The sequence below is a fragment of the Euprymna scolopes genome, chromosome 18 (genome assembly GCF_053919585.1).
Source record: "Euprymna scolopes isolate OS-2025 chromosome 18, ASM5391958v1, whole genome shotgun sequence".
NCBI classification, from domain to species: Eukaryota; Metazoa; Mollusca; class Cephalopoda; order Sepiida; family Sepiolidae; genus Euprymna; species Euprymna scolopes.
Genome location: NC_136499.1, coordinates 41776329 through 41792631, shown reverse-complemented (window position 1 = coordinate 41792631; position 16303 = coordinate 41776329). Strand labels below are relative to the sequence as shown.

General features: G+C 31.5%; 1 protein-coding gene across 1 annotated transcript in view; it reads right to left on the bottom strand.

Annotated features, from left to right (window-relative positions):
• LOC145297588 (uncharacterized) overlaps nt 1-15753 on the bottom strand; it is a 121374-nt gene extending 105621 nt beyond the window's left edge. Inside the window, exon 1 of the mRNA XM_080143636.1 lies at nt 15013-15753. Within this exon, the coding sequence (XP_079999762.1) occupies nt 15013-15099 (87 nt within the window). The 5' untranslated portion in view covers nt 15100-15753. The remainder of the gene's footprint in view (nt 1-15012) is intronic.
• Nucleotides 15754-16303: the final 550 nt, after the last annotated feature.

Here is a 16303-nt window from a genome sequence, read left to right as displayed (position 1 = left end):
AGCTGACAAGAGCCGTGTTTATGTAAAAATTTAATATTAAACATTTTTTAAACACAATTAATTAAACATCTATGTTGTAACGGAACATTTTGAAATAATGGAATTTTAATCGTTTTAAATCTTTTAAAAATTAATTAATGTTTACGAAGTTTCTAATTATATTATAGTATATATTAATTCGAAAAAACACTATTTAAAAAAAAACCATAATGATATTAAGTTTATATCATTCTTTTAATTGAAACTTCAAGGTAAATTTTTGTCCAATACGTGTATTTAAACTTTTAAAAAATAAATATTTTTTACTTATTTGAACTCTTATGTTTCATAATAAATAGAAATTTCGATAGATTTAAATATATTTTGTTCGAATTTCGAAAAAATAAGTATGGGGGAGGGGCACGCACTAAAAAAATATTTCCCCTCATATATTTTACGGAAACTGCATTTTATATGTAAGTTCATACTAAAATGGATAACTATCGAAAATTTCACGAAAATCTGACAATTAGTTGATTTTTGCTAGATTTATTAAACACGGGTATGTTTTCACGTACTGAATGTTTACTACATGGGAACATTATTTTAAAGCGCCAATTATGTAAATACGATTTTCGTCTCGCAATTTCATTATTTTCGTTTGATGAAAAATTAAAAAAAAAAATTATTACTGGTTTATTTTGCCCTTCTTCTTTTAAATGGTACAAAAGTTATACTGATAATATTAATCTATATATCTATAAAAGTGAACGTATCTGTGTATCTGTGTGTCTGTGTACATTTCCTACGCAATAACTCTGTCAATTTTTAGCATACAGACTCGAAAATTGATATACATGTTACTGAGATTTGGGAAACTTTATGCCATCGGCTTTCGGCCAGAAATTTGGCGATTAAGGGGTCAAAGTTCAACGATTTGACCTTTGAGAACTCTACCAACTCCTCCGACAATTTTGGGTCTACGCACTTGAAATTTTAGATATAGGTTCCTTCGACATGGATCTAACTTAATAACTTGATTTGAGCCCAAAACAATAAATTTTAAGAGGTCATAATAAGGGTCAAAGTTAAAAAAAAATTGACCTCTGCGGTCTCTTCCAAATTACTCAGACAATTTCTGATCTAAATATTTGAAATTTTACATAAAGGGTATTCAGAGATAGGGCAAGCTTTTTCATCAGTTTGGGTCGATGATTTTTAGTTACCAATATATAAATGTATGTATGTGTGTCTGTTTGCATGTCTGCCTTAAACTTTCAAAAGAGGCGACGGATTTTACCAAGATCAGTATCATTTTAAAGTCCGACCTTTCATACAACAAATATCGAAAAATTGTCTAAAAACATTAATATCTTCCCCTTCAACTAGGCACTTTTTTACAGGGGGGGTCACTTTTTTCGCCGATATTTTTTTAAAGTTATCCTCTTCTTTAGATTGTCTAGCCTTAATTTTAAGAAATGTAGCTTCCGGTTTGGCGGTGGTCGTAACAGTATAAACGTTACGTTTTACCCCGTTCTTTTCCTCCTTTGCGGTACGGGTTCGAGCCTGCCTTCCTCCTACCACTTTTTTTTTATTTGCTCAACATACACATCCAAACCTCCGGGCAACACCGGGCTGAAATGCTAGTATATATATATATATATATATATATATATATATATATATATATATCGCATAATAACATAAACATGCGTGTTCCAGTTAAGTTACCAAAGTAAAGCGATGTTGAGCCTGGTCAGTACAAAATAAGTGACCATTTAAGATCAACAGGCACTGTATGGCCTCTCCGATTATCTTTCAATTGTTCTGGGCTTTTTATTCCGCTCGAATCAAGAAGAAGTGTGGTTGGAACTGCGCAACCATTGCTTCACAATTACATGCAAACCTACCTTTACAGGCTTTATCCATTGTTTCTTACGACTAAATGGGGGCCAAGGTAAAGCTGATATATATAGGTAGTGTAGAGCCTTTCTGCTCGGAAAGTGAATTCTACCTTTCCTGGGACAGGTATTCTTCTATTTTAATATGTTAGAGTTGGCATTTAGTCATTATCTCAAAAATTGCTACACTATGATGACGGTAGAGAGTGTGTCTGAGGGTTATGACAACTCGTCCTTTGCGTCAACTTACACTCTATTAAAAAAGTAAATAACCCTTTCAGCTATACGTGATCAAGCGACTTACGTTCATTGATTAGTCCAAACGGAATGTGCTCGACTGAGCTTTAATCTCCGGTTTCTCCTTGTAAGACATTCACAGAAAGAACTCGTCCTCTGCTTGAAGAAATATCTTTTCTACTTACGTTTGCTTCAAATCAAACGGAATCTCCATGAAAAGCTATATTTTCAAGAATTTCTTATTCAAGGAAACAAGTCAGCACGAGCCGTCTTCTTTTGTGGGCTAAAACGTGATCATTATCAAACTGAACATCAATTGATGATTGTGGAACTGTTGAAGTGAAAAGAATTTTGCATCCATGGAGATGATTTTATTGAGCGTGACCTCCATGGTACGGTTTAACAAAAGTCGACTTGTGATGAGTCTCGTTGCAATTGTGGATGCAGAGAGAAGCCGTCGCTTTTGGAGCTTATAGCGTGACATCTGTAGGTCACTTCGACATAGTCTTCGAGTAGTGCTTGGTGATGTGTGTACTTCCTTTGCTATTCGTTTCATGGATCTCTCTGGATTTCGCTTGATTTTTTCCCTAACAGTTTTTATGAGTTTAGGTGTCCTAGAGATGCAGAGACGATCTGACCATTATCTATCTTTGATCGACTAAGTTTTCAGGAAACGACTAATTGTCCTTTTTATGAGCATTCTTTTGATTTTGGTTTTTTTTTCGCGATTTGAATATTTCTGGTAAATGCAGGCTCTTCTCATGCTGATCTATGATTTCAATTAAACAGATATTGTTAAAAATTATTATCTTTTGTTTCTAAAAAACAAGAAATCATATATAACGTTATAATATACTGACAATAAAATAGTAAATTTCTGTTAATATTATCATAAAAAATAGTTTCATAATTTTGTAGCACGACTTATGTCCCACTCTGCATATATATATATATATATATATATATATATATATATATATATATATATATATATATATATGATAAAAATAATATCTTTTGTATAGTTTTAAAGGTTAAAAATTTCCTAGACTATATATATATATATATATATATATATATATATATATATATATATATGGTCTTGGAATTTTTTAACCTTTAAAACTATACAAAAGATATTATTTTTTATCATTCGTTATAAAAACTATTTAGTCAGTAAGTTATTCAATCACCTGCAATCACTGCATCAACTTGCTCTTTCGAATTCACTATAGTACCAGTAATAATTTATTTTTTAAGGGATTATCAGTTTTTTACCATGAAACACTGTTTCGGGGATTTATTTATATATATATATATAGTAGTGATTCCGAATGTAAAGGCCATCAGCTAGAATCGAAATCAAAACATTTAGCGCTCCAGTCACGTTCCCCAGCGTTTGAACTAAATGAACAAATGGATTACAAAAAACTAATTAAACCACTTCTAACTATGATTGAATTTGCGCATACGTAAAACTAATAGAAATATTTTGCATTTCAACGCGTTATTCATTCATCCAAGCAAATGTTTTACACATTATAAACCATTCTTGGTGTATGATTACTATTTTCTGTTATTTTCAATCTTATGTGACCAGTAGTTTAAGAGTTTAGCGGTTTAATATTTAGACACAGACGGACACATACATGCATTCACAGTTTTATTTATATAAATTAAATATCCAAATGTGGCATGTTAAAATCCTATCGGGTTGATTGTGATTGTGTTTGCAATAATATAACTGGGAAAGGCATGGACTCACGATTTCCCACAGTTTTCGTGAACTAACAACTTGATTTTCATTTAATCGTATCGAATAAATCATTTCCAAGAATTGTTTTCGTATTAAATCACTAAAAGCAGAAAAGTAGAAAGTGAAACCTCGTTTCCCTTATTTTGTCTTTTAGTTCTAACATTCTATGAGCGATGCTTCCGACAAAGGGGAAGAATTGCTGTTATCTGGGTTAGAATCTATCATCTAACATTTATTCTTGCGTAGTTTTCGTCCAGTAAGTAATATTTTTAGTTCCTTACGTCATGTGATGTCAAGCCTTGTCTGGAACGATTTCCTAAAGAGAAGACGTGTTGATATGCCGTAAAACACACTCACCACAGCATAGCCTTTAATAATCTTGGCAAAATCAAAATATACAATATATATTGAAACCAAACTAAGAGAATGAAAAATATAGAAAAACGTATACATTAAATGAAACATCGCTGGAATTGTGAGATTGTGTCAGAAGTAATAATAGAATCCACCTGCCAGGTGTTCGGAAGAAATAGATAATAATATTCTATTGCGATATTAGAATGTACAGTTCTCATCGAAATCACTGATATTCAATTAAAGAATATGCTAAGACATTTATTCTCTTAAGAAAAGACCAAACGTAGTGGTATAATTTAATGGTTTAATGGGCTACACCATTGTACATTGTGACTCTGTTGTGTGTCTCTCTCTCTTTATATATATACTAGCAAAAGTACCTGTCGTTAACTGGGTTCAAAAACAGCCTACAGAAAATGGACTCTGATTTATGAAAGTATGATAGGTTATGAAAAGGAAGTGTTGTAAAGAGATAGCTTCGAATTTAGGTGTATTAAAACCAAAGCAAAATATGATGAAAGTAAAAATAAAATAGATAAACCCCATAATTTATTATACCATACCTGTTGACACTGAAACACTTGTCACAATATTCTGTGGATCTATATTAAAAAAAACCTTGTTAAACTTTGTGACATATTTCCATTCTATGGAGGTCAGGTGCGAACGAACACCCCATAATTTTATTATACCATATTTCTTCAAACTGAAACATCATTATCAAAGTATACTTACGCAGATAGATATGAAAAGTCTTTATTAATGTTTGTGCCTATTTCCATTCTATGGGGCCAGGCGCGAACGCTGACACCACAATTTTATTATATCATCCCTATTTAAGTTAAAACATACTTATCAAAGTATTATTATGTACATCTATATCAAAAACACTTGTAAACGATTTTTTAATTTTTTAATTTTTTAGTTCCATACTTTGTGGACCAGGCGCGAACGCAGACCCCACAATTTTAATTAACCACCGTTCTGCCACATCAAACATACCCATTCCTGTGTCTCAATACATCTTCTATCATTATATATAATCAGTTTTTTTAAATAGTCAACCATATAGGATCGTATTCGTGACCAGACACCCCCCCACGCATCTATATATATATATATATATATATATATATATATATATATATATGCATTTCTGTTTGCGTTCCTGTTTGTGTGTGTATGGGTTATTTGGTCAAGGTTTCAATAAATAAACATTATACATAAACGATCACACATATATGTATGTATATATATATATATGTATATATATATGTGCATATATGTGTGTACACACATGTATATTTATATATAAAAATAAAAAAGGAAAAGGTCTGCCTTAAACCACTAACCTAGTTCTAAAACAGATCCTTTGTTCGATAAAATGCATGCCCATTGGCTGATAGGAAGGGGCGCGGTGGATGCTAGAAAGCTGATTGGCTAACTAAAATCCTCAAGAGAAGATGACCATATAAAAACGAGAAACAACCACAGAATTCGCGCATAAGCCTGACGAATCCTAGAGTGGATGAAACGCCGAATATTCAGTGTAGCTTAATCGCCATATATATTTTATAAATTACTACCTAGCTCTACATACGTTTTGAGCACTTTTGAAGTAAATACTTAAAGTTTACGCATAAATCTATACTTTCGTATATTAATTTTATGTGAGTAAATGAAGTAGTTATATTATATTATATTATATATATATATATATATATATATATATATATATATATATATAGTCATCCCAATACAGTACTGTTTCGCTGGATCACAGCTCATCAGTGCGGCTAGACAGGAAACTACCTCAAGCCAGGATCGAAACCCGACCGCCTAAACGACAGTCAAGGCATCTTACCATTACGTAGTGAATTAATGATGTGTTGACATTGTCCAAATGCCTAAGTCTGATTTGTTTACACAAAGAGCATCGCTTAATACGCTAATGGCCGTTTGTATATCACTCTTCCATATATATATATATATATATATATATATGTATGTATATATATATATATATATACGCGGAGCCACACACACACACACACACACACACACACACACACACACACACACACACACACACACACACACACACAAGGTTTCAATCCCCGCAATTTCTCAAAACCAGCATCGTTATGATAACATCAAACAGTTAAATAATGTTAGTGTTTATGATGTGTTTCTAAGATAGTAAAGATCGCAACTTCACTTATCTATGTGTCCCGAACAATTGATTTATTACAATAATTTCCTTCCTTTATTTCTTCTTCTTCTTCTTCTTCTTCTTCTTCTTCTTCTTCTTCTTCGTCTTCTTCTTCTTTCTCTTCTTCTTTTTCTTCTTCTTCATCTTTTTCTTATTATTATTATAAAGAATTATAAAAGTTGTTATTTGCATGTAGAAGAACACGAATATTATTGTTTGGCTATATAATTAATACACGTTTGTCCTGCCTACACACATACGTATAGCAATTAGATTACGATGTAGTGAAAAAGTGTTCTAACGAATATTCGCAAAAGTTTCTTAACTAAGCTCAAAATTAATCAAGCATATTTTGACATATATGTTGTCTCATTAAATTATACAGAAGAAAGCTTTATGGTAACATTCATTTCGTCTTTTGTAATATATATATATATAATATATATATATATATATATATATATATATATACATATATATATATATATATATATATATATATATATATATATATATATATACATTAGTTATGTCTCGGAAGTAGAGTGAAAAGCACATCTTATTTTTCTTATATTTAATATTATCTTTTCCTTGTACACATTTTTGTGAATTATTCCATGGATTTTTGCCTCTGGATTATTATGGACAATCTTCTTCCAATTACGGGATTTCCTTGGATTTTACTTGTACAAATGGAAATTCTTTTAACTTTCTTGAAGTTTTACATTTGGATTTTACCGTCACTAGATTTTTTATCTTCCACCAGGCTATCCATTAATGTGTAATCACCTTTCTCTTTACCATATTCCCTCTGCTTAACTTATTTTGTTTTCAAGTGAGATCTTTTACTTATTTGTTGTTTCATCAAATACTTCTGCATGCAAAATCCGATCCCGCATTTTGCTAATTCCTACCCTCTGATGAGAAGGAGAGTATTTCTTCGAAACCCCGCGGATTAAGGACTATCCATTTATCTAGTGTTTCCTTTTCAGATTAAATATGTTTTTAACTCATTTCAAAGTGTTTTTTAACATATTTTATTAACTGTTTGCTCATATATATATATATATATATATATATATATATATATATATATATATATATATATATATACTAGCACGCCGCCCTATATTACTCGGTTCTTAAATACGCTTGAATATGATATTTAACTCATGCAGATTTTGTATTTATTGTTATAGAGGTAATTATATATCATTATATTGTACCCAATATATAGTGGCGATTTCAGAAGTTTAATACACAAACACACACACACACACACACATATATATATGTGTATATATATATCATTCAAACACACTTTGAATATATGTTTAAGTGTTAGTTTTACTCATTTCGAACTGCTTTAAAGCTTCACCGTTCACTTATTTTACATCCAAATTTCAAACAATTTTTACAGTTCATAGATCTCCGTCTCAGCTATATTCTATAATAAAAATGTTTCATTTTCCGTTCATTAAAACAAAAGTTATAATAAAATGACTGGTGTTCAAAACTCCTTAGAATACGGAAGGACCTGTGGGAGACGGTTTCTTCTGATTGGCTTGGTTACCAAAGCAACTTATTCTGTCGTCAACACCTTCATAAACAGGAACAGTGTGAATTTCTGTCGCATGCCATCTTATGTCGCTTATATAGAGTTAATAAAAGTGATCCTCTTTGCCGTGCTAGGGCTGATAATATTTCGCTTACGATGTCGTTCGTTAATTCTGTTTCTCTCTTTTGTTGTATCCCTTTTCTGTTTATTTACTAAATAACGTCTTTTATTTGATTTTTTTTATTCAGTCTATTTAAGAAATTAATAAAATTTTTATGGATTGCCGACAATGTTTATGATATTGCACGCAAAAAGGAAATATTCTTTCAAAGCAAAGCCTGAAAAAATAATGGATTACATAGAAAAATTAGAGCATGAAAAGTAATATGGCTAAGATGAAACTTAGAATAGTAAAAGGACTAGTTGTAAAAACTGGAAAAGAAAAAGACAAGCTATTCTAGTAAAAAATACTAAATTTATAACTTAAAATATTGCAGCATTAAGAATTTTTTTTATTTAAAAATTCAATTTAATATTATGTATAAATTCTTAATGCTGCAATATTTCAAGTTATAAATTCATTATATTTTTTACAAGAATATCCCATCTTTTCCTTTTCCAATTTTTACAACTAGTCCATTTACTACTAATCTTAACCATATTACTTTTCATGCTTGAATTTTTCTATTGTAATATACATATATGATTGAATGTGATCAGTAAGAATCTAAACGATTATCATTATTCGCTACAATCTTAGCTAAGTCCACATGCATATCCAAACTTTAGAAATTATTGACTTAATCGTAGAAATGTATATTTACGCATATGTAAAAGGAACGATTTAAGTTGACTTACACCTGCCATGTTCATTATTTTCAATTTTAACCCATTGGCAGCTACTTTTACCGGCTGAAACTCAAATCATAATAGTTCCACAAGTCTGAATCCCCTATCTATCAAATTTCACTTCTGTAAATTTAAAATTGACAGGATGATTTGATAGAGATCTATCCCCACACACAAATAAGGTCATATATATATATATATATATATATATATATATATATATATATATATATATATATATATATATGGGGGGTGTAGGTGTAGCTGTGCATGAGTCTGTGTTTGTTTGTATAAGATACACTTGTAAACTTATTAAATAATCATCAAGAATTTTGAATTATATATTCTAGGCAACATAATAAGTTACATGAGCGCAATAGTAACTTTTGTAAACATTATCATTTAGAGACTTGCTCCATCCTAACTCGCATCTAGTCATTTTTTTAGTCATCAATTGCTACCCTCACCCACCAAAATAGTAAAAAATATTGCTCTGCAAAAAAGTTTCAGTTATATTATTTTAACCTTGGACGATACGTATGCGTAAACGTGTATTAATTATATATTTACGGAGTAAAATCTTACATTAACGATCCTTTCATTATGAATTATGGGATTCGTATTCTAGACAGCACGGTAAGTAAAGTGGTCAAACAATCGTTTTCTGTAAACAATACTATGTATTTAGTGTGAATCAAAAATCGCCCCCCCCCAAAAAAAAAATTGAAATCGTAAATTCTGTCAGTAAAAGTGTATTACTTGTATGCGTATGTGCCTTTAACATGCGCTTATTTTCCGTAATGACGTTGCGCAAAGTGGTTTTAAAGATAAGAAGTTATATGTAAGTAAATTTTATCTCGTCTTGTAAGTTCTCAACATTATATTTCACTCTGCATCGTATCATCGTATCTGGTGGATTGCACGAACCAAGACTCTTTCCCTTCACAGATCTCTATCTTCGATGGTTTTAGGAAGATCTTTAAGTTGTAAGACAGTGTCTTCTGTCAATAATTTTGTGTACGTATTGACAGGTCTTCCTGATTTAGCAGTTCCCTGTTTAGGATTGTACAGTACCACATAACTGATGGCCTCATTTTTTTTCTTCTTTCACTTCTCTTCGCTCATATTTTTTCGTTTCTTGTTCACTTGCCAATCGTATTTACTTATTCATTCATAATGTTGCGTGAGACTATATTCAGTTTGTCTTTTGCATATGTAAATAACAATATGTCGTAAAACAAACATGCATATAAGTCAAATATACATTAATAAGGATAAAGACAAACATAAACGAACGCACACACTGTATATATTATACATTGATATACTGGTTTGATTATAAAATATGCATACATGGTAACTGAGAGAGAACAATAAATATATACATATATATACATATATATACATACATACATACATACATATATATATATGCATATATATATATATATACATACATACATATAATATATAGAATAAATAACAAAAAGTTATATCCCAAAATTCATGATGTTGACCATCTTATAATTTATTACTTTAATTCTATTGACTTATACAATTCTTGACAGTATCTGTTTCGTAGCGCAAAATCAATCACTTAATTATTATATCAATCAGTGAATCTATTATGCCCTTAACTCATCAGCAGAAATAACAACGATCAATCCGTCAAAAGAATTGAATAGTTTATAATTTGTTGATATTATTTTCATAAGTATGTATACATCAATTAGAATAAATAAATTTACTAATTATTAAATAGAACATTTTGGTAGAAGATTCATAAATTAATTAAAATTATTAGTACGAATAGTTGGGTTCAATGACTTTGTTTGATAAAAATTCAATATGGCGTTATGGAAAAATAAAAGGTATTTGCAGCTTCTCTCCCAATTTTCGGATTTTAATCATGTCAAATCACACTTCTATTCGTTTTGACGGATTGATTGTTGCTATTTATTCTGATGAGTTAAGGACATAATAGATTCACCGATTGATATAATAATTAAGTGATTGATTTTGCGCTACAAAACAGATACTGCCGAGAATTGTATGAGTCAACTGAATTAAAGGAATAAATTATAAGATGGTCCACATCATGAATTTTGGAATATAACTTTTTGTCATTTATTCTCTATATTGCTCTGTAATTACATTGAGATTCTTAAATAAGGATTGATATATATTATAAGAATATATATACATATATATATATATATATACAGATATATATATATATATAATATATATATATATGTATAATTATCATTTGCTATAATAATTATTAAAGACCTACAGACACTAGTGTTTTATCTTTTCGGGGATAATCAGTGCAGGGTGGCGCGATTAACGCCAGTCGAGAGACTCGAACCCCAGCAACAGAAGTCATGTCTGGCTTCATTACCAAGGATCCGAACTATTCGGCTACCGTCAACCGCGAGTGATACAATTGAAATTAAACATTTATTCTTATTAAATACTTTTAACGTCAGTCAGAGTGATCCAATCATCATATGTTGATTTGTGCAACCTACTCCAACAAGGGATGTGGTCATCCAACCAAGCTATAACCCATCCCTTGTTCGAGACAAGTAGGTTCGTTCCACAGTCGGCTTTCGCTGCTGTTTGCTTGATCTGTGTTAGTTAATAGACTTTCTTGTGTGTGTGTGGCGAGTTTGCTAAGGTGGCAGAGCGCCTGCCTTGCATGCAAAATGTTCGGGTTTCGAATCTCGAGTTCGGATATGTCTAACTGATGAGCCTAAATGAGAGCGAAAGTCGAGTCTTGGATATCCGGTTTGTTGGCTGTCATGGCTCTGGTGAGCTGCGACGTTGTTTGGCTGAGGAAATATATATATATATATATATATATATATATATATATATATATATATATATATATATAAGTCGTATTGGAACCTGTTTGTTCACAATTTTATTTTAATGTACAAAAGCTACACTGTTTCACAAATTAATTTTCATACTGAATACGAACTTATATGCACATTTATTCCAGCATGATTTCTATATATACTATTTACTCAATAGAAATCTACATTTAATGAGTAACCTCGTGTGCATATTACATTAAAAAATCTTTTGAATAATTAGCTCCATGTTATTAATTATATTTGTTGTAAAATAATCGTTTTAATTGTTCTATTTAGAAATATTATTTCTAGTTGAGTTATTTAATTTATTTTTGGTTTAATTAGAATTTAATTTAATTTATTTTCATTCATTAAAAGCTGACAACAGTTGCATTTACAACCGGAAGTATTTTCCCATTAAGCCATGAGAGTTACTTCACGTTCGATTTTCATAGACCAAGATGGATGTGTTTTATGCTTTCCTAAATCCAATATGTGGTCCCTTTTCGTAACAAGTTAGGATATTCGGTGTATCTTAAATAGTATGTGACTAATCACTCCACCAGGCGATGTGTTTTATACGAGCAACGCCGGAGGAAACCCCAATCGATTGTAAAAGAAAATTTCTATATAAGGTGATTGACAGAATTTATGATTTCGATTTGTTTTGGGGAGACGGGGTGGTGCGATTGTGGAGTCACACAACATAAATATAGATTTTTTTTTTATTTACAAGAGTCAGATAAACATCAGTACCACCGGTTTCATCTCAATACAGGCAGACCAGTTTCTCGACCAGAAACGTGTCCCTCTACATTGATGATACCGATGTTTTTTCCTGAGCTTCTGTAATTAAAAAAAAATATATGATATATTTAAATAAATATATATAAAAAACCATCACCACAAATATATGCATACGCTATTAATATTTAGTTATGTACAAGTTACGCTACACTGGCATGCCATTGTTTGGATCTGAAGTTATTAATAATAATATGGACATGAATAGAATGAACACCTAATTTAAAAGACAGATTTTCACCTGTTGAGATTTTAGTTATTAATAAGTACAGATCTAAACATTATTATGCCAATGAAGCGACGCACGTACACATTCGCGTAAATAACTATTAATATAAATGGATCTATTAATTATTAAGTACCATTATATAAAACCTGTGGATAGTCTCTGAATCTTTATTTCAAGAATACATTCTACACCTGGATTAACACACACACACACACACACACACATATATATATATATATATATATACATATATATATATATATATATATATATATATATTAGCAGGGCACCCGATGTAGGCCAAGCTTCCATAAGTTATTATATTGTACCTAATATATAGTTAGTAGCCTTCTTGCGTGGTCCAGTCGTAAAATACGCTTAAATAAGATAATTTGATTTATGCAGATTTCGTATGTATTATAATAGATCCATTGTCCATTGATTATAATATTGTACCCCATATATTAATGATTTCAATATAAAAAAGACTAAAGTGTCTTCAACTAGAATCGAAACACAAAACATTTAGAGCTCCAGATTTAATCGTTAACATTAGAGCTATACACAGATGGATAAGAAAGCGATAAAAATTCAGCGAATTTAACCTATAATTGTATATTTGCTCATGCGTAGAAGCAACAGGTTTACTCGACTTACTCCTGCTTAAGTTAATCTTTTGTTTTTGTTTTTTGTTTTTAACTTTGACCCTTTAGTAGCTAGATTCACCGTATAAAAAAACAAATTGAATTTATTGTACAGGTCCAAATTTATATATCAAGTTTGTAGATAAAAAATCGAGAAAGGGGTTTGTTGAGACCGTTTCGCACACATACAGACAAAAAAGTACATAGCAAGCATACCCGGTGAACCAAGTGTAAGTGAAATACAAACGATTGCACTGAAAGGAACGGCTAGAATCCTGAAAAGATCTCTTGGTTGGACTCACTAAAAATTAGATGTCCCATCCCCTAGAAGAAAAAGTTTAAGAAAAATGAAAAAAAAAGAGAAAAACAAGGTCATACACACACATGTGTGTGTGTGTGTGTGTGCGTGTGTGTGGTGTGTACATATATATATATATATATATATATATATATATATATATATATATATATATATATATACTAGCAGGCTGGTTATTTAAAAAATGAAGTAAAAAAGCAGAAAAAACTGAGACATGTGCTTGTGAGAATTATGTTTTTCTAAACAGTTCACTTCTTGTAAGTAAACAAAAGTGCTCGAGCTGAGATCGAAACCAAAAGATAGTAAATCTAGTACGGTAACCATTAGACTAGCTTGACACGATCTTTTAAATGTATTTTCAAACTTTCTCATTTTTAACATAAGGAAGCTGCCATGTTTCACGACCGCGCATGAGCAATCGTAAAACAGTTGACAAACCCGACGACGCCCCTAAAATCTTTTTTTCCGGATAAAAAAAATGATTAAAAAGTTTTCCATATGTCTGAATGCCCTATATACTAACTTCCAAGCCTGCAGATTAAAACTACATTGAGTATATAGGTTGAAAAGTGTTCTGACACACACATTCTCACTTTTATAGATTATATAGATATGGATGTATATAAATGCATGTGCGTGTGCTAGAACTTTTCATCCTAAATCCTACGCAGTTATGAACGATGTAGAAAACATGCATTAATAAAATAAAACGTAATACTTAAATGAAGCCAATCATCCAATAAGAAACTATAAAAGTGAATAATTGATTAATGAGAGTTCGTTTTTCAAAGGAATATGCTAATTAGTAAACTTTTATAAAGTCGCTTGCATATCCATTACTGAATATATTAAGATATTCCTTCCAATATATATAGAAGAATGAGGCTATATACATAGCTAACACACTCATTTTAATTATTCATTCCTCTCTCTCTCGCTATCTCTCTGTGCGCGCGCACACACACACACACACACACACACACACACACATATATATATATATATATATATACGTATACATGCACACATTTACTTACATATCGATTAATTGATGCATTGATGGATGGGTATTTAAGTAATGTTGATACACACACACACACACATATATATATATCAATGGTTGATACTGAAATGAACAAATATACAAGTTTTTTATATGATGCATATATGTGTTCGTCTACGTATATATATATATATATATATATATATATATATATATATATATACCATTATTTTCATATTGTACAAAAAAAATGACGCGAATGTAACTTAAATGAAGAAAATCAATTTGGAAACTTACCACTGACTCTTCGTCTGTTCCTGATTTCGGGGCAGCCATCGCATAGCTGAACCCCAGCAGAAGAACCAACAGGTGCGATAGAGCCATCTTGCTTTCACGTGTCCAGGTGAACCTGCTCTTTTGTACAACGGAGAGTCCGCTTGAAAGCCACTCAACCAAACAGATTTGCTTGTTTAAAAAATGTTTTTTTTTGACAAAGGCAAACGCGTAAAAACTTTTACAAACGTGGCCCTAAATCAGTCGGCTACACTGAAAAAAGGTGCCAGTTTTACAAAGGTGTTACTCGTTCGTTGGTAAAAACTTCTACGTGAACGTGTATTTAATTATGTTCTGTTTATGTAGAAGTGTATATTTCTCTGTTATATTTCGTTAATGTTTTTTTTCTTTACTTTTAGTAAACCTTTTTCTCTTTCCATATAACGCGCACTACGTCTTTGTTATAGCGCGCTTGAAGTTATGTACTTTTTTGGCTATATAATTTCTCTTCTTTTTTTTTCTCTAACAAACTTATCTATCGTTTCTCTCAGCCGTGATTTCCGTCGTTGAATATAAAGTACCAGGAATACTCGTTCGTATTTATACCAAAACTTAATGGGCTGGACCTTGAAGTTCTGTGAGGTTCGTGTGTGCGCGCGTGTACAGACAGACGCGTGTGTACGCGCGCGTGTAGAATGTGGAGGGAGGTGTGTAATGCTGGCCGTTTTAGAAGGCGTGGGCGGCGTGTGAGATCTTTGCGTGTTTGGGAGGAGAAGGGCGACAGGTGTCATCCCTCTTTGTCTTCCAGCATCAACACCTCTCTTCGCGGCGCATGTCAACTCTTCGTCGGTGTGGAGCGCACGCTCTTCTTCATCTTGCTCTCCACGCGCCTCCTTACTCTCCATTTATGCGAAACTTCTAATCGCGCTTCTATCCTTCTCTCTCCCTCTCCTCACCTCTCTCTTGCTCTCTTCTTCATCGCCGCTTGTACAATCAACTGCGCTTACAACCACTATGTTCGCGTTTTTTCTCCTCATAGTTGCTGCCTCCCCCGTATACGCCTTTCCGTCGAAGATGTTTTATATTTTCCATTTTTAATTTTTTTCTCTATGAAGTTTGCTCTACACTTCGTTTTATTTATCACAACAATAACGTGGTATCTTTTTTTTTTGTACTTCGCAAGTTGCGTTAAGATCAAATCATTTTCTCACCCCTATCACATAAAAAAAACGCACACAAACTTTCTTTCAAATAATATATATTTCCGTTTCATATACTTTGTCATTCTTCTTGTATAAGTAGAGACAAACTGTAT